The sequence below is a fragment of the Bos indicus x Bos taurus genome, chromosome 16 (assembly GCF_003369695.1).
Source record: "Bos indicus x Bos taurus breed Angus x Brahman F1 hybrid chromosome 16, Bos_hybrid_MaternalHap_v2.0, whole genome shotgun sequence".
NCBI lineage: Eukaryota > Metazoa > Chordata > Mammalia > Artiodactyla > Bovidae > Bos > Bos indicus x Bos taurus.
In genome coordinates this window covers 29,512,915-29,534,586 of record NC_040091.1, presented here as the reverse complement: position 1 = coordinate 29,534,586, position 21,672 = coordinate 29,512,915, and the positions used below count along the sequence as shown (strand labels likewise).

At 35.8% G+C, this 21,672-nt stretch overlaps 1 protein-coding gene across 18 annotated transcripts in view; it reads left to right on the top strand.

The window, feature by feature from the left end:
* CDC42BPA (CDC42 binding protein kinase alpha) overlaps positions 1–21,672 on the top strand; it is a 296,769-nt gene that overhangs the window by 48,191 nt on the left and 226,906 nt on the right. For 17 of the 18 annotated variants that reach the window (XR_003514893.1, XM_027564637.1, XM_027564634.1 and 14 more), the window contains exon 2: positions 5,182–5,273. Coding sequence is in view for 16 of the 18 variants with exons in the window: in XM_027564637.1 (XP_027420438.1) it covers positions 5,182–5,273 (92 nt within the window). In the remaining 2 variants the exon portion in view is untranslated. Of the gene's footprint in view, positions 1–5,181; positions 5,274–21,672 lie in introns of those variants that run through there. The other variant, XM_027564646.1, reaches the window with a different exon arrangement.

Below are 21,672 nucleotides of genomic sequence, written 5' to 3'. Positions count from 1 at the left end.
GGTCAGAAAGAAACACAGATAAAGAACGTATCCTCTGCTTGGATTAAGATATTTGGAAATCTTGAGGGGGACTGGGTTATAAAGAGAAGTAGAAGAAACAAAGAACTGTTCAATGTAATGTAAGCTGTGTTGTGATATTTTCCAGCTCTAGATGACAACTTACTTGTCTCCCCTGGCTGGCTCCAGGTCTTTATTTTTAATTTACACATTCTATGTGTACCAATTTTAGCCAAGTATTTCCGATACACTGGTGTAGAAGCAGGGAAAGAGAAGGACACTAGTCTCAAGATTATTGCAGTATATCTTGCCATGGCCTTATAACCCTCCTACACCTTTGTAGTGATGCTTTCTAATGCCCACTTGACTTCACATTCCAGGATGTCTGGCTCTAGGTGAGTGATCACACCATTATGATTATCTTGGTCGTGAAGATCTTTTTTGTACAGTTCTTAGTATTCCTGCCACCTCTTCTTAATATCTATTGCTTCTGTTAGGTCCATACCATTTCTGTCCTTTATCAAGCCCATCTTTGCATGAAATGTTCCCTTGGTATCTCTAATTTTCTTGAAGAGATCTCTAGTCTTTCCCATTCTGTTGTTTTCCTCTTTTCTTTGCATTGATCACTGAAGAAGGCTTTCTTTTCTCTTCTTGCTATTCTTTGGAACTCTGCATTCAGATGTTTATATCTTTCCTTTTCTCCTTTGCTTTTCACTTCTCTTCTTTTCACAGCTATTTGTAAGGCCTCCCCAGACAGCCATTTTGCTTTTTTGCATTTCTTTTCCACGGGGATGGTCTTGATCCCTGTCTCCTGTACAGTGTCACGAACCTCATTCCACAGTTCATCAGGCACTCTATCAGATCTAGGCCCTTAAATCTATTTCTCACTTCTACTGTATAATCATAAGGGATTTGATTTAGGTCATACTTGAATGGTCTAGTGGTTTTCCCTAGTTTCTTCAATTTAAGTCTGAATTTGGCAATAAGGAGTTCATGGTCTGAGCCACAGTCAGCTCCTGGTCTTGTTTTTGCTGACTGTATAGAGCTTCTCCATCGTTGGCTGCAAAGAATATAATCAATCTGATTTCGGTGTTGACTATCTGGTGATGTCCATGTGTAGAGTCTTCTCTTGTGTTGTTGGAAGAGGGTGTTTGCTATGACCAGTGCATTTTCTTGGCAAAACTCTATTAGTCTTTGCCCTGCTTCATTCCGTATTCCATGGCCAAATTTTCTGTTACTCCAGGTATTTCTTGACTTCCTACTTTTGCATTCCAGTCCCCTATAATGAAAAGGACATCTTTTTTGGGTATTAGTTCTAAAAGGTCTTGTAGGTCTTCATAGAACCATTCAACTTCAGCTTCTTCAGCGTTACTGGTTGGGACATAGACTTGGATTACTGTGATATCGAATGGTTTGCCTTGGAAACAAACAAAGATCATTTTGTCGTTTTTGAGATTGCATCCAAGTACTGCATTTCTGACCCTTTTGTTGACCATGATGGCTACTCCATTTCTTCTAAGGGATTCCTGCCCACAGTAGTAGATATAACGGTCATCTGAGTTAAATTCACCCATTCCAGTCCATTTTAGTTTGCTGATTCCTAGAATGTCGACGTTCACTCTTGCCATCTCCTGTTTGACCCTTCCAATTTGCCTTGATTCATGGACCTGACATTCCAGGTTCCTATGCAATATTGCTCTTTACAGCATTGGACCTTGCTTCTATCACCAGTCACATCCACAACGGGGTTTTGTTTTTGCTTTGGCTCCATCCCTTCATTCTTTCTGGAGTTATTTCTCCACTGATCTCCAGTAGCATATTGGGCCCCTACTGACCTGGGGCCCAGTGTGGAATGTGAATTCAAGTGGGCCTTAGAAAGCATCACTACGAACAAAGCTAGTGGAGGTGATGGCATTCCAGTTGAGCTATTCCAAATCCTGAAAGATGATGCTGTGAAAGTGCTGCACTCAATATGCCAGCAAATTTGGAAAACTCAGCAGTGGCCATAGGACTGGAAAAGGTCAGTTTTCATTCCAATCCCAAAGAAAGGCAATGCCAAAGAATGCTCCAACTACCACACAATTGCACTCATCTCACACGCCAGTAAAGTAATGCTCAAAATTCTCCAAGCCAGGCTTCAGCAATATGTGAACCGTGAACTTCCAGATGTTCAAGCTGGTTTTAGAAAAGGCAGAGGAACCAGAGATCAAATTGCCAACATCCGCTCGATCATGGAAAAAGCAAGGGAGTTCCAGAAAAACATCTATTTCTGCTTTATTGACTATGCCAAAGCCTTTGACTATGTGGCTCACAATAAACTGTGGAAAATTCTGAAAGAGATGGAATACCAGACCATCTGACCTGCCTCTTGAGAAATTTGTATGCAGGTCAGGAAGCAAGAGTTAGAACTGGACATGGAACAACAGACTGGTTCCAAATAGGAAGAGGAGTACGTCAAGGCTGTATATTGTCACTCTGTTTATTTAACTTCTGTGCAGAGTACATCATGAGAAACGCTGGGCTACAAGAAGCACAAGCTGGAATCAAGATTGCCGGGAGAAATATCAATAACCTCCGATATGCAGATGACACCACCCTTATGGCAGAAAGTGAAGAGGGACTAAAAAGCCTCTTGATGAAAGTGAAAGTGGAGAGTGAATAAGTTGGCTTAAAGCTCAACATTCAGAAAACAAAGATCATGGCATCTGGTCCCATCACTTCATGGTAAATAGATGGGGAAACAATGGAAACAGTGTGAGACTTTATTTTTTGGGGCTCCAAAACCACTTCAGATGGTGACTGCAGCCATGAAATTAAAAGACGCTTGCTCCTTGGAAGGAAAGTTAGGACCAGCCTAGACAGGATATTCAAAAGCAGAGACATTACTTTGCCAACAAAGGTCCGTCTAGTCAAGGCTGTGGTTTTTCCTGTGGTCATGTATGGATGTGAGAGTTGGACTGTGAAGAAAGCTGAGTGCCGAAGAATTGATGCTTTTGAACTGTGGTGTTGGAGAAGACTCTTGAGAGTCCCTTGGACTGCAAGGAGATCGAATCAGTGCATTCTGAAGGAGATCAGCCCTGGGATTTCTTTGGAAGGAATGATGCTAAAGCTGAAACTCCAGTACTTTGGCCACCTCATGCGAAGAGTTGCCTCACTGGAAAAGACTCTGATGCTGGGAGGGATTGGGGGCAGGAGGAGAAGGGGACAACAGAGGATGAGATGGCCGGATGGCATCACTGACTCGATGGACATGAGTCTGAGTGAACTCCGGGAGTTGGTGATGGACAGGGAGGCCTGGCGTGCTGCGATTCATGGGGTCGCAAAGAGTCGGACATGACTGAGCAACTGAACTGAACTGACTGACGCCTTTGTAAATAATCTACTTGTAAATAAAGTATTCTCGGATTGAAATGATTTATTTCTATTAGGACCCTCAGTGATTTCACAGTCTCACCATTTGTCCAGTCCAGTTTGTTCAAAACTAAGATGTCTTGTTTATTTTATTGAAATGTTAACTCCCTGGCTTTACATCTCTCTCTCACAGTATGAGATCCTTTATACCTTCATTCAGATTTGATCTGTTTATTTGATCTTCATCTTTTCCTGTGTGTGAATTCCAAATAAGAGTTTCAATCTGTATTTCCTTTCCTGACAATCTACAGCAGAAATCTAAACCACTGCAGAAACTTCTATACCAATGCAGAAATCTCTCATAGACTGTGTTCTGCAATGTGGAATACCCCTCTTTTCTAAACTAGTTAGGGCTAAATATCTTAGACCAAAACAAGTGGTAAGGCATTCTGTGTTTCTTTCACTCTTCTAGTGCTTAAATACATACCCTTAATCTTCTACATTCTGGTCTATGGTAGGAAGGAGACAGAGCTATACCCATATATAAAGACTTTTAGTCATATTGACTCCTTTTTGTGTGAGAATAAGGAGGGACATCAGGGGAGGAAAGGTGACAGGTCTAAATTTCTCTCAGAGACAGCAGAACATATAATTTATTTTATAATTTTTTTAAAATTTCAATATATTCCCTATAATTAATAATGTTTAAGTTTCTTGCATGGCATCCAAGGCCATTTCCATTTTCCATTTTCTAGCCCTGATTTCTTTTTTATTGTTACAATTCTATTACAGCAATTATTTATTTACCGTTATTGCCCAAAGTTCACTTCTTGCTTCCCTTAATTTGCAAATATCTCTCCCTTTGCTGGGAATGGGGCTTCCCTGGTGGCTCAGAAGGTAAAGCATCTGCCTGCAGTGTGGGAGACCTGGGTTCAGTTCCTGGGTTGGGAAGATCCCCTGGAGAAGGAAATGGCAACCCACTCTAGTATTCTTGCCTGGAGAATCCCATGGACAGAGAAGCCTGGCAGGCTACAATCCACAGGGTATCAAAGGGTTGGACACGACTGAGCGACTTCACTTTCACTTTGCTGGGAATATCTACAGTGCAAACAGGTGAAGTAGCGAAGTTTACTTAGTCCTCAAGGCCCAGGTCCAAACTTACTCCCTCATTAGTGTTCACGTAAGAGGATTAGGGTTCCATTCTCACTGACCCTGAAGCGCTTTGTGTCTGTCTCTGTTAGAAACTTTGATCACATTATTATGTTATGTGTTTACATACTGTGTAAACAGTCTTTCAGAAAGACTGTGAAGTTCTTGAATGAAGGTACCATATTGTAATTATATTTGTTTAAAACTCCAGTAATTGTCACCATGCTTTGTATAATATCAGCTCTTGCTAAAGGAATGTTAAAAGAAGAAATAAATGAATGAATGTGGCAGAAATTTTGATTTACTGTGTGGGAACTGCTGAATCTCTCTGGTGCCAACATATTTCCTTTTACTCCTTGAATCTTTGTGTTAAAATATATATCTAGCATTGAGTTAGAATACATGGGATGTTTAACATAAGAATATATTGATCTCATTTGTATGTCACTGCTACTTTGTGTTATTTCATATGTTGTTTGGCTTTTAAAAATATGTTTTCCACCAAAAATATAATTCATATGTAAGAAATAAATGAAACATGGAAATTAAAACTATTTCTTCTCAGTATAGTTTCATGGGACTATTAAATACGTCAGCTTAATCCTTAATCATAATGTTTAAGAAATTCTGTTTACATCTAATTTGTATCACATTTCAATAATTGTTATTACGTTTTTGTTTCAGCTAAACCATTTACTTCTAAAGTGAAACAGATGCGATTACATAGAGAAGACTTTGAAATATTAAAGGTGATTGGTCGAGGGGCTTTTGGAGAGGTAAGAGATAAAGATTTTATAGAGATCTGATGTTTGTTTTGCAAGCTATTTTATACAGTCTTTGAAAGAATTTAATGAAATATTATTTACTTGCTTTTGTAATTGATACTATTGATCAGAAATCATTAAATTTTGAATGAAATCTTTCTACATGGATTTTTTTCCCAGTATACTTCTATTTTTTATATGTTATTGAAGTTTGAGTATGTGGACTCTTCTGTTTGTCTGTTTGTCTCTCTTGTGTCAATAGTACACTGCCTTAAATTAACTTTAGTTTGAGAAGTCTTAATATCTGGTAGTGTATTTACTGTAACTACTTCTCTCTTTGCCTCCCTTGTTAACCCTTTATATTTTCATATAATTTGGAATAAATGTTTCAGTTTGTACTTACTCTTGAAAATCCACATCTACACTCAGCACTCACATATCTGGAATTTTGATGAGGATTGCACTTAACTAGAGATTACTTTGAAGTTAATTTACATCTTAATAATATTGAGTCAACCAATCCATGAACATAGTATGTTCCTTCATTTATTTAGGGCTTTATAAATTTAACCCATGAATTATTTGTAGTTTTCATTCAGTAGAGATAATTTATGCGTTTTTCAGCAGATTTAGTCCTAGGTATGTTATATTCTTCATGCTGTTTTAATTAGATTGTTTAAGTTTTATTTTCTAATTGTTTTTACTAGTGGTTAGAACTACAATTGAATCTTGTTTATTGACTTCATACTCAGCAACCTAGCTAATTGTACTTTTAAAATCATGAATTGTGTTGGCTTTTAATCAGTGCTTTATCAGCATCTTTCGAGACATGGCTTTTCTCCTTAATTAGTTGAGTTACATTGATGTATTTTCAAATGTGAAACTAACTTTGCATTTCTAAAATAAGCCAGCTTTGTTGGGATATATTATCCTTTTAATTTACTGCTGGACTTGGTTTACTATTAGTGTGTGTGTTTTGGATCTTTAACAGGAATTGGCCTGACATTTTCCTGCTTACCACATCCTGATCAGATTTTGGTATCTTGGTTATACTGGCCTCATAAAAAGAAGGAGGTGTTTCCTCTTTTATTGTTCCATAGAAGAGTTTGAGAAGAATATTATTTCTTCCTTAAATGCTTAGAAGATTTCATTAGTGAAGCCATTTGAGCCTGGAGGTTCCTGTAGAGAGAGTTTCAAATTATGTATTCGTTTAAAAAAATTGAATTGGACTATGCGGATTTCCTGCATAGGTGTGTCAGTTTTGCTAGGTTCATCCATGTCACCTAATTTTTCAAATTTATTACTGAATTGGTCATTAGCACTTCTCATTTTTTTCATTTGTTATGCTTTGAGGTTTATCAGTTCTGTTATTTTTTTCAGTGAATTAACTTTTGCCCTTTGAATTTTCCTATACTAGATTTGTTTTCTGTTTCATTAGTTTTTGCTCTTAAAATATTCTCTGTCTTTGGTTTTAACTTGCTGTTCTTTTTCTAACTTGTGGAGATAGAGCATTAATTTCTAGCTCTTTTCTATACTTTTTCCTCTAAGCAACTTTAGCTATAGCCAAGTTTTGATGTGTCATATTTTCATTATAATTTTCCTTAAAATACAGTGTAATTTCCAATGTGATTACAGATTTCTCTAGTGGATTTTTTTTTTAATCTTTGGTTTTAGAAGTTTATTTCTCAGTCTCTACTTGGTGCATTTTAGTTATATTTCTGCTTCTGAGTGATAATTTAATTCTAGAGCAGTCAGGGAGTATGCACTGTGTACCTTCACATCTTTGAAATTTGCTGTCTGGTGTTCTATAAATATCAGGTGAAAGATATTAATCTTGTTTAAATCTTCCATATCCTTAGTGTTTTTCCTGCTTGTTGCTTCATTTCCTGAGAGAGGATTTGCTTATTTCTTTTTTATTTTATTTCTTTCAGTTTTCATCGATAGCAGATAAACATTATTATATCTTCCTAGTTATTAACTCTTTTATCAGGATGTAATGATACCTGTTATCTCTAAGTAATAAAGTTAAACTTTACTTCATCTGATATTAGTTGAATGATTCCAGCTCTTTTTATTAGTCTTCTACATTAAACATCTTATTCCACCCTTGTAGTTTTAGTTTTCTATAACCTTGCATGTTTACCATTTAATAAAATATAGTTTTTGGTTTTTAATTTGGTCTGATAAATTTCTTATCTTTAATTGGAGTATAGTCAGTTGGCATTTAAATATAATTACATTATTCTTATTTGTTTTCTATTTGTCTTGCACATTTAGTATTATCTTTCAATTCTTGGGTTAACTGAGTATTTTAAATTATTCTTTCCCCCTTCTATTAATTTCTTAGCTGCACCTTCTTTTATTGGTTTCCTGAGATTACTTCTTCTGTTCTTAGTAAATTTGTATTGAGTGGCCAAAAGTTTGTTTGGGTTTTTCCAGAACATCTCACAAAAAAACCTGAATGAACTTTTGGCCAATCCAATATTTTGCCATTTCCCATTTTTTATTTTTTGTCATTATTGTCTTTTAGCTCTACATGTATTTGAAACCCCCCAAAATATGATTATACTGTCCCTCTTCATTTTAGATTTACCCATGTATTTACAGTTTTTTACTCTTCGCATTCACATATTTATTTATATTTATATATTTGTTTTTGATTGGCATTTCCTTTTGACTTAAAAATGTCCTTTAGTAATATTTTGCCAGGTCTGCTGAGATAAATTATCTGCCATTTTTTTTCTGAAAATACATTTATTTTGAGGTATTAACAAATTTGTGTTATATACATACTTAGCTCAGTGAATTTGTACATTTGCATGAACTTCTGTAACCTTTATGTTGATCAAAATAGGCTTCTATTCCTGCATCTCTGTGAATAACCACCTTCTCAGTAACCATCTATTCTGACTTCTATAATTATAGGTTTATTTTGCCTGTTTTTGAATGCTATACTAGTGGAATTATATAATGTATATATATATTTCTTTCGTTTCTGGCTTCTTTTGCTCAGTATTATGCTTATATAATTCACTTTTGTTTTTTATTGATCCACAATATTCCTCTGTATGAATATACTGCTGCTGCTGCTGCTAAGTCGCTTCAGTCGTGTCTGACTCTGTGCAACCCCATGGACTGCAACCCACCAGGCTCCTCTGTCCATGGGATTCTCCAGGCAAGAACAATGGAGTGGGTTGCCATTTCCTCCTCCAGTGCGTCAAAATGAAGTCGCTCAGTCGTGTCCGACTCTTAGCGACCCCATGGACTGCAGCCTACCAGGCTCCTCCGTCCATGGGATTTTCCAGGCAAGAGTACTGGAGTGGGGTGCCATTGCCTTCTCCAATGAATATACTACAAGTACTCAAATTTATTTTTGACCATTGTTATTAATGTTGTTATGGATGTTCATATACATGTTTTTTGGGAGACAGAAGCATTCATCTCTGTTTGCTATAACCCTAGTAGAATTTGGGTCACATGGTAGGCATATTTAGATTTAGTTGGTAGTGCCAAATAATATCCCAGTTGGTTAGGTCAGATTATACTCCCGCCAACAATGTGTGAAGGTCCCAGTTGCTTCACAACATCACCAGCAGTTGGGTCACTTTTTAGACTTCAGACATTTTTTTGGTGGATGAGTAGTGGTATTGATTGTGATTTCATTTTATATTTCCTGATAACATTTAAAGTTGAGCCTATTTTCATATCACTTCATGTAACTTGGACATCCTTTTTCATAAAGTGCACATTTGGGGCCTGGGGGAGTGGGAACAGGTGACTTATTGGTATATTCTGGATACAAGTTCTTTGTTAGAGGGGTGTGTGTGTGTGTGTGTGTGCACGCGTGCACGTGTGCGCACGCATGCTCATGTATTAAACAAAATCTCTTCCTGTCTGTGGCTTGACTTTTCTCTGTATAGATGCTTTTATTGAAGAAAAGATTTTAATTTTGGTGAAATCCATTTAATTAAGCTTTTCTTTATGATTAGTGTTTTTTTGTATTTGTTAAATTTTTTCTACCCTGAAAGTCATGAAGATGTTTCCTGTTATATAATCTATAAAAAATCTTTTTCATTTAGGTCTATGATCCATCTGGCATTATTTTGTGTCTTGTGAGGTATAGTCAAGGTTCATTTTATTCTTTGTGGATTTCACAGCATCATTTATTTAAAGACTACTTTTCTACATTTGACTGCAAAGGAACTTCTGTTGGTCAGGTGTTATGTGTGATACTTTTATTAATTTTTAATAGTTTTTAATGTAGAATTTTTGTTCGTGTTTCATTAAATTTATTTTTGGGTCTTTGATGTTTATTGATGAACCTATAACTGCTGCTAGACTAGAACTACAATTAATTTTTGTGTATTGATCTTGTATTTAAATATCTTGATGTATTAACTAAGCCTAGTGTATTTATAAATTAAAAAAAAGTTTCATGTGCATAGTCATACCATTTCCAAATAATGACAGCTGTTTTCTTTCTTTCATTTTTCCTTTTATTTCTTTTTACGTATTATTGCAATAGAGAATATTTTTGCTTAAAACATTGAATTCAGTTGTTGAAAATAAATTTTTGTGTGGTTTGTAATTCAGGGGTAAGTATGAAGTTTGCTGCAGCTTTTTTTTTTTTAATTGTTACTCTTTTTAGGTTAAGGATGTACTCTTTTTTAGGTGAAGGAAGTTTTCCTTGCAATTCTAGTCTGTTGAGAGCTTTTACCATGCATTAGAGTTAACTTTTGTCAAAAGGTTTTCTGTATCTCTTTTGATTCCTGATTTAACTTCTATATTTGGTTAATGTGGAAGTAATATTGATTAATTTTTAAATATACCAATAGTGGATTGCTATATAAATCTGGTTGTTCCTGATGTATTCTTTTAGTATATTGTTGGTTTTGATTTGCTAATATTTTGTTTTCCATTTTTTGTTATGTCCATGAAAAAGATTGGCCTTTAATTTATCTATCTTTTAATTTCCTTATATTTTAAAAATTATGCATATCTCTTAAGACAATTTGGGAGTTATTCACATATTATCAATTTTCTGAGTTTGTTTAAGATTATTGCTATTTCTTTATATGTTTGAAAGTATTCTCTAGTGAAGCCATCTAGACTAGGAGTGCAGTTTCTTTTGGTTGTTTGTTTATATCTTTGGAGGTAAATTTTATATGTGTTGAAATACACTAGTTGTATTATGTACAATTCTATGAGTTTTGACAAATGGATTCCCCTTTCTCAAGATACAGAATGTTTCTGTCACTCTAAGAAGTTCCATTTCCTGTTAGTTTCCCGTAACTTCTGTCAAGTGGCAACCACTGTTCTAAATTTTAACCATGCATTAGTGTTGACCATTTGAAAATTTCATGTAAATGAAAATCATACCATATATAATCTTTTGTGTCTGGCTTCCTTTGCTCAGAATCATGTCTGTGAGATTCATTCTTGTGATCAAATGTAGTAATACTTTTTACTGCTGATTAGTGCACTGCTTTTTTAGTATACCATAGTTTATTCTTCTATTGATAAACAATTGCATAGTTTCTCATTTTTGGTTGTTAGGATTAAAACTGAAGTGAATATTCGTGTACAAGTTTTACAGAACTGTGTATTCATTTTTCTTGGATAAATAATGGATTGGAACTGCTGTGTTAAGTAGTAGATGCATATTTAAATTGAAAAGAAACTACCACATTTTTTTTCTAATAGGGTTGTACCATTTTATATTCCTATCAGTTCTGTGTTCTCACCAGTATTTTTTGTTGTTGTCGTTAGTCTTTTAAATTTTAGTCATTCTAATGGATGTGTAATAGTGTCTTATGGGTAAATTGCATTGTTATGTGGATTTGTGTTATATAAAAACAGAATGATGAATTTTTGTGTTATATCTTCCTTTGTGAAGTATATGTTCAGATATTTTGTTCAGTGAAAAAAATGAGGTATTTGTGTCATTAAGTTGTAAGAATTCTTTATATTTTATATTTATAAATGTCTTTTGTCAGATAAATATTTTGTCAGTATTTTCTCAAAGGCTGCATAAATTTCCTGTTAATTTTCTTAAAAATGTCTTTTGATGAGCAGAAGTTAGGTTTAATTTTACCAATTTTTTTCCTTTATGGTTATTTTTTTCCTGTGTTCTTTGTAATAAATCCTTATTTATATCCAGGTCACAGAGATATTTACGTATGTCTTTCCCTAAAACCATTGTAGTTTTAGCTCTTATGTTTAGATTGGTGATTCATTTCAGATTAATTCAGGTCTGATATGAGATAAGGATCGAGGTTAATTTTTTTCCATGTGGCTATCCACATGGCACATGGCAGTTGTTTCAGCACCATTTGTTGAAAAGGCTGTTTCTCCTCAATGAATTACTTCAGTTCCTTTGTCAAAAATGTCAGTTGACCATAAGAATGTTGATCTGATTTTCCTCTTTCTATTCTACTTCATCAATATCTTTTTCTATCCTTATGTCAGTACCACACAATCTTGATTTGTAGGTTTATACTGTAGAGTTGAGTGTTTGTTTTAACTGAGGACTTTTCCATTATTATATAAATGTTAGAAATCAGTGTGTCAGTTTCCATAAAAACTTACTGGTATTGAAATTGAGTTTACATTCAATTTGTAGATTAATATTGAGAGGACTGACATCTTAATCTTGAGTCTACTAGTTAGTCCATGATCATGGCAGTTTTCTTTGTCTTTTAACTTTTTTAAAGAGTATTTTGTAATTTTTGTGTATAGATCTTGTTTATAATTTGTTAAATTTATTGCTAAAATTTTTATGTTTTTTGATGCTAATGTAAATGATATTTAAAAATTTATATTTCACATAGTATGCTCTTAGTGTGTAGATATACCACTCATTTTTGTATCTGACTTTATTTTCTAAATTCATTTATTATTTTTTAAATAGTTTTTTGGTTTTTTTGGTTGCTACTTTCTTAGTTGTTCCCTGCAAACAACCATATTATCTGAGAATAGGAATAGTATCCTTTTCACTTTCTAGAGTTTGTGTTCTATTTCTCTATTTTGACTTATTATACTAATTCAGACCTCTAATATAATGTTGAATGGGTATCTTGAGGGTACATGGTCATACTTATTTCTGAATTCAAGGAGATAGGATTTAGTGTTTGACTAGTAAGTATGATGTTAATTATATGTGTTTTTGAAGGTACCCTTTATCTGATTAAAGAAATTAACTTCTATTATTAGTTTGCTGAGGATTTAGTAGTCATGCGGATTTACTCTTTTATTCTGTTAATTTGGTGGATTAATTTGATGGATTTTTAAAATAGGCTTTGTTTTTTTAGAGTAGTTTTAGGTCCATGGCAAGACTGAGCACAAAGTACAAAAATTCTTTGTATACTCCTTTCCCTTGCACATGTGCAGCCTCTCTCATTATCAGCCTACCACACAAGAATGATATATTTATTATAACTGTTGAATCTACATGGACATATCATAAGGTATAGTCTATAGTTTACATTAGGCTTCACTTTTGGTGTTATACATTAGAAAAATGTATAGTTACATTTATCCAACATTTTAGTATAATACATAATAGTTTTTCACTGCCTTAAAAATCCTCTGTGCTCTGCCTATCCATCTCTTCCCGCTCCTAACCTCTGATCACCACTGATCTGTTTCCTGCCTTCATAGTTTTGCCTTTTCCCAAATGTCATAAACTTGAAATTATACAGTATATAGCTTTTTCAGATTGGCTTCTTCCATGTAATAATAGTCATTTTAAGTTTCCTTTGTGTCTATATATTGCTCGATGGCGCCTTTCTTTTTAGCACCAGGGAATATTTCATTGTTTGAATGTACCACTGCTTATTTATCCTTTCACCTACTGAAGGACATCGTTGTTTTTTACCAAGTTTTGGTAATTATGAACAAAGCTGCTATAAACAGTCATGTGCAAGTTGTTGTGTGGACATCAACTTTCAGTTCGTTTGCCTAAATACCAAGAAACAGAATTGCTGAATCATATGTTTAAGAGCATTATTTAAGTTTTGTAAGAAAGCACCAAACAGTCAACCAAAGTGGCTGTACCATTTTGCATTCCCACCAGCAGTGATTGAGAGTTCCTGTCGCTCCACATGCTCACCATCATTTAGCAGTTGTCAGTATTTTGAATTTTGGTCATTCTAATGGATGTGTAGTGGCATCTTATTGTTTTAATTTGTAGTTCCCTAGAGGATGTTTGGCAACCCACTCCATTGTTCTTGCCTGGAGAATCCCAGGGATGGGGGAGCCTGGTGGGCTGCCGTCTATGGGGTCGCACAGAGTCGGAGACGACTGAAGTGACTTAGCAGCAGCAGAGGATGTTGAGCATCTTTTCATGTGCTTATTTATCATCTGTATATCTTCTTTGGTAAAGCATATATTAAGATCTTTAATCTTTTAACAGGATGGTTTGTTTTCTTATTGTGAAACTTTAAGAGATTTTTTTATGCTACATTTTAGATAATAATCCTTCATCAGATATCTTTTGCAAATATTTTTTTCGCAAGGCTTGTTTCTTATGCTTTTGACAGTGTCCTTCACAGAGCGGAAGTTTTTAAATGAAGCCCAACTTATCAATTATTTCTTTCATGAATTATGCCTTTGATGTTATGTAGATTGATTTTCAAATATTAAATTACTCCCTAGGATAAGCTCCATTTGGTCATGACTTACTGTCCTTTGTGGCTTCCCTGTGCCTCAGCTAGTAAAGAATCCGCCTGGGAGACCTGGGTTCGATCTCTGGGTTGGAAAGATCCCCTGGAGAAGGGAACAGTTACCCACTCCAGTATTCTGGCCTGGAGAATTCCATGGACTGTATAGTCCCTGGGGTCACAGAGAGTCGGACACGACTGAGTGACTTTCACTTTCACTACTGTCCTTTTGAGATAATTGATTTATTCAGTTCCTTGATATTTTCTTAAGTGTTTACATGTCTATATTCAGGGGAAATAAAGTGAAAGTGAAAGTTGCTCGGTTGTGTCCAACTCTTTGCAACCCCATGGACTGTAACTCATCAGGCTCCTTTGTCCATGGAATTCTCCAGGCAACAATATTGGAGTGGGTTACTATTTCCTTCTCCAGGGGATCTTTCCAACCCAGGAATCGAACCCAGTTCCTCTTGCACATGACTGTTTATAGCAGCAGATTCTTTACTGTCTGAGCCAAATGTTGACCTATAATTTTCTTGTTTTAAATCATGTCTGTGTCAAATATTGACATCAGGTTATGCTGGACTTATGAATTGGGGAGTGTTTTCTCTTTTTCAGAAAAAATATGTGTTTATTTATTTATGTATTTATTTTTCTTTAAAATTTACCAGTGACGCTATCTGGACTTGGGTATTTCTTTGTGGGGCATTTAATCCTACTAATTTAACTTCTTGATGCTTATAAAGTTAGCAAGATTTTCTATTTCATCTTTTGTCACCGTCAGTAAGTTTTGTGTTTCATAGAATTTGGGTAATTCTTTTAAATTTTTGAATGTATAAGGTTGTTCATAATATCTGTTATTTCTTGATGTCTGTGGAATACAAGATGATATTCTCTCTTTTACTGCATATATTTATAATTCATGTTTTATTTCTCTTGATCAGTCATGTAGAAGTTTTTCAGTGTTGTTAATAATTGAACAAAGCTACTTTGGCTTTGTTAATTGTCTATATTTTTGTCTCTTTTTGGGCTTCCCTGATGGCTCAGCTGGTAAAGAATCTGCCTGCAATGCTAGAGACCTGGAGAAGGGAACGGCTACCCACTCCAGTATTCTTGTCTGGAGAATTCCACGGACTGAAGAGTCCATGGGGTCTCAAAGAGTTGGACACAACTGAGCGACTTTTACTCACTTGTCTCTTTTTAACTTAAACCTTTTTTTTTTTTTTAGCATTTTAAAAATCTTTGTTATTTCTTTCCTTTTAATTTCTCTGGATTTAATTTGTTCATCTTCTATATGCTTCTCTAGACAGAATTAGAGATCTTTGATCTCTTTGATTCTTTTCCATTCCAGTTTAAGCATTAAAGCTATAAATTTCCCTTTACGTAGAGTTAGGTGTATCCTATAGATATTGATGTTATATTTTCACTGTCATTCATATCAAAATACTGTTTAATTTTGATGTCTTCTTTGATAAGTCATTATTTGCATCATTTACTTTTGGTAATTTTTGAACTTTGTGAACTCTTTTACTGTTATTGACTTAAATTCTTTTTTTTTTTCCATCAGACATCACACTCTTAATTTTTCAAAAGTTTTAAGGTTTATTAAAATTTGCCATATGATCGGAATATGGCTTGTCTTCATGAACACTCCATGAGTACTTGAAATTAGTTTTTAGTCTACATTTGTTGCTTTTAGTCTTTATAAATGTCAGTTGGGTCAAGATGGTTGATGTTGTCATTAGATCTTCCATAATTTGTTGAGATTTGTTCAGTGTTTTTGAGGGAGGGGTATTAACGTCTCCAAATATAATTGTGAGTATGCCTGTTCCTCCTCCTGTAATTTATCACTGTTTATTTTATACGTTTTGGAATTCTTAAGGGGGTATACACTTTTTCCATTTTTATGTCTTCCTGATATACCAACCCTTTTAGCATTATGGAATGTTTACTTTAGATAAGGTAATATTCCTCGTGTTGTAGTCTAATTTGTTTCACATAAATATAGCCTTTTTCTTTTCGCATTTGCATTTAAAGGGAATGTCTCAGGCATGCCATATAGTTAGGTTTTGCCTTCCTTATACACTATGATAATCTCCGCACTGTTTAGACCATGGTCAGCAGACTTTTTCAGTAAAGTGCCAGACCGTAAATATTTAGATCTTGAAGGAAGACCATGTGGTTTGTGTGGCAGCTGCTCTATTCTGTCTCTGTAGTGTGAAAGTAGCCCTTGACAATTTGTAAATGAATGGATTTGGTTGTGTTCAAAGAGAGTTTTATTTATAAAACAAGTATTGTGTCATATTCACAAGCCACAGCTTGTGAAGCCTGTTTTAGGCAATTTTTAATTAATATATTTATAAATGTAATAGATTTAGCTATGTCATTTGTTGTTTGTTTTCTCCTTGTCTCATCAGTATTCTATTGATCCTTCCTTTGAGTTGCTAGAGTATTTTTTAGTGATTTATTATTTATGATTTCTCTGTTGACTCTTTTACCACACATCTCTGTATTATTTTCTTAGTGGTTGCCCTTTATTATGGATCTTTTTTCCCCATTCCAAGAAGTTAGTGTGTTTGAAAAAGTGTCACAATATTCTTACTTATCACAGAAACATCAATGTCTGTTTCCTTCTTACTGATAACTTTGCTTTCTTTCTTCTTTTATGTTAGTACATAGCCAGAGAGTAGCATCAAATAAATTGCTGAGAATTAGAGCCAGACAGAAGTGAATTGCAGTGACCCAGAAAAACATGCACATAATTCCTGCCAAAAAGTATATTAATCAGGTATAAGAACTGGAAAGGGTTAAAATTCTAATTTGCCAATATGATATTATTATATATCTTAGAAACCCAAGATAATAACTGAAAGCTACTGTAAATTAAAGAGATAATAATTAGACAGAAGTCTTGAGTTTTCATATGTATAAACAACCATAGTTGAAAGATAATGGAAGAAAAAAATGCACATCTTAAAAGTGTTAATTCTTTCTAAATTAATTATAGATTAAATAACTAATATATATGCTAATTATTAGACAGGCTGACTCTAAGTTTAGGAATATAATTAAGAATCATCAGAAGAACTCTTTAAAAGTAGAGTGATGACAGACCCATTATATAATTGAAACATGTTATAAAGCCTCAACAAATAACACATGAATAAGAAGTCCAGAAATGGGGTCAGTTACATAAAGGAATTTAAAATTTACTAAAGACAGGATCTCCCATTAGTACAAAAGAGATAGAATTCACAGTAAATGGTCTTGAGACAACTGGATCGCCAGTTGGAAAAGTCCATTTGTGGATCCAGTTAAAATTCATACCATATATTAGGAGAAAGTACAAATGGATCAAGTGTTCAAGTATAAAAGTAAAATAAATGTAATACAAAGTACCCATCAATGGATTGACTAAGCTGTGGTCTGTCTACCTATGGAATGCTGTGTAGCTGCAGTAAAGAAAAAGTTCACTATGCTTCTATGGAGAAATCTATAGGATACATTGTGAAGGGAAAAAATCAGGTGTAGGACAATGTCTTTAGAATACTATCTTTTGTTAAAAAGAGGTAGAAATATTATGATTCATACTTGTGTTTTCATAAAGTGTCATTTTAAAGGGACAAGAGGGAATGGGGTAGACAGAAGTGTGAGTGACACTTCTAACTGGAAACCTTTTTATGTTGTTTTAATTTTTGAAATGTGTGTATGTAATCTATTTTAAAAGTCATTAAAAAATTCTTCCAGATTGATATGAATTAATTTGCAGGTTCTGTGAATCATTTAAGGAAGAAGCAATTCTAAATTTAAATTTCCTCAGATAATAGAAAAAGAGGGACAAGGAAGAAGCAATTCTAAATTTAAATTTCCTCAGATAATAGAAAAAGAGGGACCACTGCCCAGTTCCTTCTATGAGGCTAGAACAATCTTGTTTCTGAACTCTTGACAGTATACTGAGTGAAGGAGACAACAGGGAAAAAATGCATATAATTTGCTTTTATCACATATGTCAGGGTGTTGGTTATCTCTACTGGGAAAGCAGAAATTGTGGTCAGGTGAAACATGTCAGGGATTTCAAGGTTGCCCCAGGGTTCTGTTTCTTAATCTTAGTTTTGGTTCTGTTTTGTTCACTTTATAATTGTGGTGAACTCTACCTTTATTTTCTTTATGTATTTTATAATCAATTACAAATGTTATATAATAATGAAAAAAGCTATAATAATCATAGAATATATGTTCATCTAACAAATTAGCTTTAAAATGTGTAAAGTAACAACTGATAGAATTTGCAAAGGGGAATATAAGAACTTTCAATAGTTTTAGAGCTTTTAACTCTCGTCAAAAATTGTCAAGCATGTAAAAAATCAAGACTTAGAAGTATTTATTATTTGAAGGTGGAACTCTTTAATGACATAGTTATTCCATTCTGTGTTTAAATATTTGATGGAGCAGTGATTTTAAAAAATGGTAAAAACTGTTTTCTCCCAAACTAGTTTCACAAAGGGGTTACAGGTCAGTTAAATCTGTATCTAGTGGGCAACACCTAGTTTTGTTTTCAGTTTTGGCAACCCACTCCAGTATTCTTGCCTGGAGAAACCCCAGGGACAGAGGAGCCTGGGGGGTGCTCCTTCCGTCGCAAAGAGTTGGACATGAATGAGGGAGGAAGTACACACACATTTCTTTTTTAAAAGCTAATTTTACTTATTTATTTATTTATTTTTGGCTGTCCTAGGTCTTCACTGCTTTGCTCAGGCTTTACCTACTTGTGGCGAATGGGGCCTGCTCTTTGTTGTGGTGCATGGGCTTCTCATTGTGGTAGCTTCTCTTGTTGGGGAGCACAGGCCGTAGGTATGTGGGTTGCAGTAATTGCAGCAAGCAGGCTCTAGAGCGCAGGCTCAGTCGTTCTGGCTCGTGGGCTTAGTTGCTCCGTGGCACGTGGAATCTTCTCATACCAGGGTTCAAACCTGTGTCCCTTGCATTGGCAGGTGGATTCGTATCTACTGCGCCACCAGGGAAGTGCTATTTGAAGCTATTTCTGTTGTCAGCTGAGAACTTCCAGATGTTCAAGCTGGATTTAGAAAAGGCAGAGGAACAAGTGATTAAATTGCCAACATCCATTGTATCATAGAAAAGGCGAGAGAATTCCAGAAAAAAAATCTACTTCTGCTTCATTGACTATGCTATAAAGCCTTTGACTGTGTAGATCACAACAAACTGTGGAAAATTCTTAAAGAGATGGGAATACCAGACCACCTTACCTGCCTCCTGAGAAATTTGTATGCACGTCAAGAAGCAACAGTTATAATGGGACATGGAACAACGGACTGGTTCCAAATTGGGAAAGGAGTATGTCTGTATATCGTCATCTGGCTTATTTAACTTCTATGCAGAATACATCATGCAAAATGCCAGGCTGGATGAAGCACAAGCTGCAATCAAGATTGCCAGGAGAAATATCAATAACCTCAGAGATGTAGATGACACCATTCTTGTGTCAGAAAGCAAAGAGGAACTCTGCTTTCTTGATGAAAGTGAAAGAGGAGAGTAAAAAAGCGGCCTAAAACCCAACATTCAAAATTCAGCTTTCATAAAACTAAGATCATGGCATCTGGTCCCATCACTTCATGGCAGATAGATGGGGTAACAATGGAAACAGTGAGAGACTTTAATTTTGGGGGATCTAAAATCACTGCAGATGGTGACTGCAGCCATGAAATTAAAAGATGCTTGCTCCTTGGGAGGAAAGCTATGACCAACCTAGGCAGCATATTAAAAAGCAGAGACATTACTTTGGCAACAGAGGTCCATCTAGTCAAAGCTGTGGTTTTTCCAGTAGTCATGTATGGATGTGAGAGTTGGACCATAAAGAAAGTTGAGCACTGAAGAATTGATGCTTTTGAACTGTGGTGTTGGTGAAGACTCTTGAGAGTCCCTTGGACTGCAAGGAGATCAAACCAGTCAATCCGAAAGGAAATCAGTCCTGAATGCTCTATGGAAGGACTGATGCTGAAGCTGAAGCTCCAATATTTTGGCTGCCTGGTGCAAAGAACTGACACATTGGAAAAGACCCTGATGCTGGGCAAGATTGAAAGCAGGAGGAGAAGGGGACAACAGAGGATGAGATGGTTGGATGGCATCACTGACTCGATTGACATTACTTTGAGCAAGCTCCAGGAGGTGGTGATGGACAAGGAAGCCTGGCATGCTGCAGTCCATGGGGTCTCAAAGACTCGGACACGACTGAGTGACTGAACTGAACTGGTTAGAATGTATACTCTGCAACTAGCACAGCAGTTCTAGCCACTGTTAGAATTGCTCATACTATGATCAGCCCAAGTGAAGTGAAGTGAAGTTGCTCAGTCGTGTCTGACTCTTTGCAACCCCATGGTCTGTAGCTCCAGGATCCTCTGTCCATGGGATTTTCCAGGCAAGAGTACTGGAGTGGGTTGCCATTTCCTTCTCTAGGGGATCCTCCTGACCCAGGTTTTGAACCCGGGTCTCCTGCATTGTAGGCAAACGCTTTACCATCTGAGCCACCAGGAAAGTCTTTACAAATAAAGTCTTTGTAAAAACTTTACAAATAAAGTTTCTGTTAGGAAAAAAGAATCATGCTACAGAAAACAGAGGGTATATAACACTGGAAGTTCAACAGTTTTCCCAAGAAAAAACGGCTTTCTTCACTTAAAGGGCTGTGTACCACTTCTCCTCTTAACTTATTCCAAACCTAGAAAATAACTACTTGGAAAGAGATAGTAAACGTAGGGTTTTAAATTCTTGTTAGGAATTCTATATTCCATTTAAACGCTTCAGGTTCTCAGTGAGTTCTGCTCCCTGGAGATGTTCTGGTGGGGGGAGGGTTGGAGGTTGGTTGTAGCAGGCTTTAGGGCAGCAGGCTCTGTGTAGAACTAGTCTCTGTGAAAGTCCTTATTAGGAAATTTAAAGGGCGCTCTGCCTTGTCAGCAGTAAGGAGATGTAGCAGTAAGGAGATGAGGCTAAGATGTAGCCAGGATTTGGAGTTATTTTCTGTGTAGGAGAGCTCTGTTTAATCTAGAAAGGATCAGTTCAAATCGTATACACAGGATTGGCCTCGTCTAGTCTTTCATGCTGCTTAGTCACTCAGTCGTGTCTAACTCTCTGTGGCCTCATGGACTGAAGCCCACCAAATCTCCTCTGCCCATAGAATTTTCTGGGCAAGAGTCATGGAGTAGGGTGCCATTTCCTCCTCCAGGGAATCTTTCCAACCCCGGATTGAACCTGTGTCTCCTCATTGACAGGTGGGTTCTTTACCACTAGCTGCCACCTGGGAAGTCCCAAGTCTTTCATAGCCACTGTCTAAACTCTTCAGTCTTAAGTGAAAAAGAAAATTTCCATCCCCATAATCACCTTAACCCAACCTGCCATATTAAAAACAAAAACTGTGCAAGGATGGCTGGATAGGCTGCAGTAGGCTAAACTTTTTTTCTGTATTGATCAGTGCATGAGATCTGTCCATTATCTGATTTGATCCCACAGTAGTCCTTTTCTCAGAGAATTTGAACAAGCAGTTGTCACTGTGTCCAGTTTTCTAAGGTTGATAGCCAGCCATTAGGGGGTGGCATTCTCTACTCTCCAGTCTCCAGGAGGCAGGTGGTGTGACTTCCCTTCATTTCATTGGTGACATGAACTTTAGGCTTGGACTGCTGAAAGTTGGCATACACAGGGAAGGTTCCCTCTATGGGCAGGCCATTCTTGTAAATATCATCTGTGATCTTCAA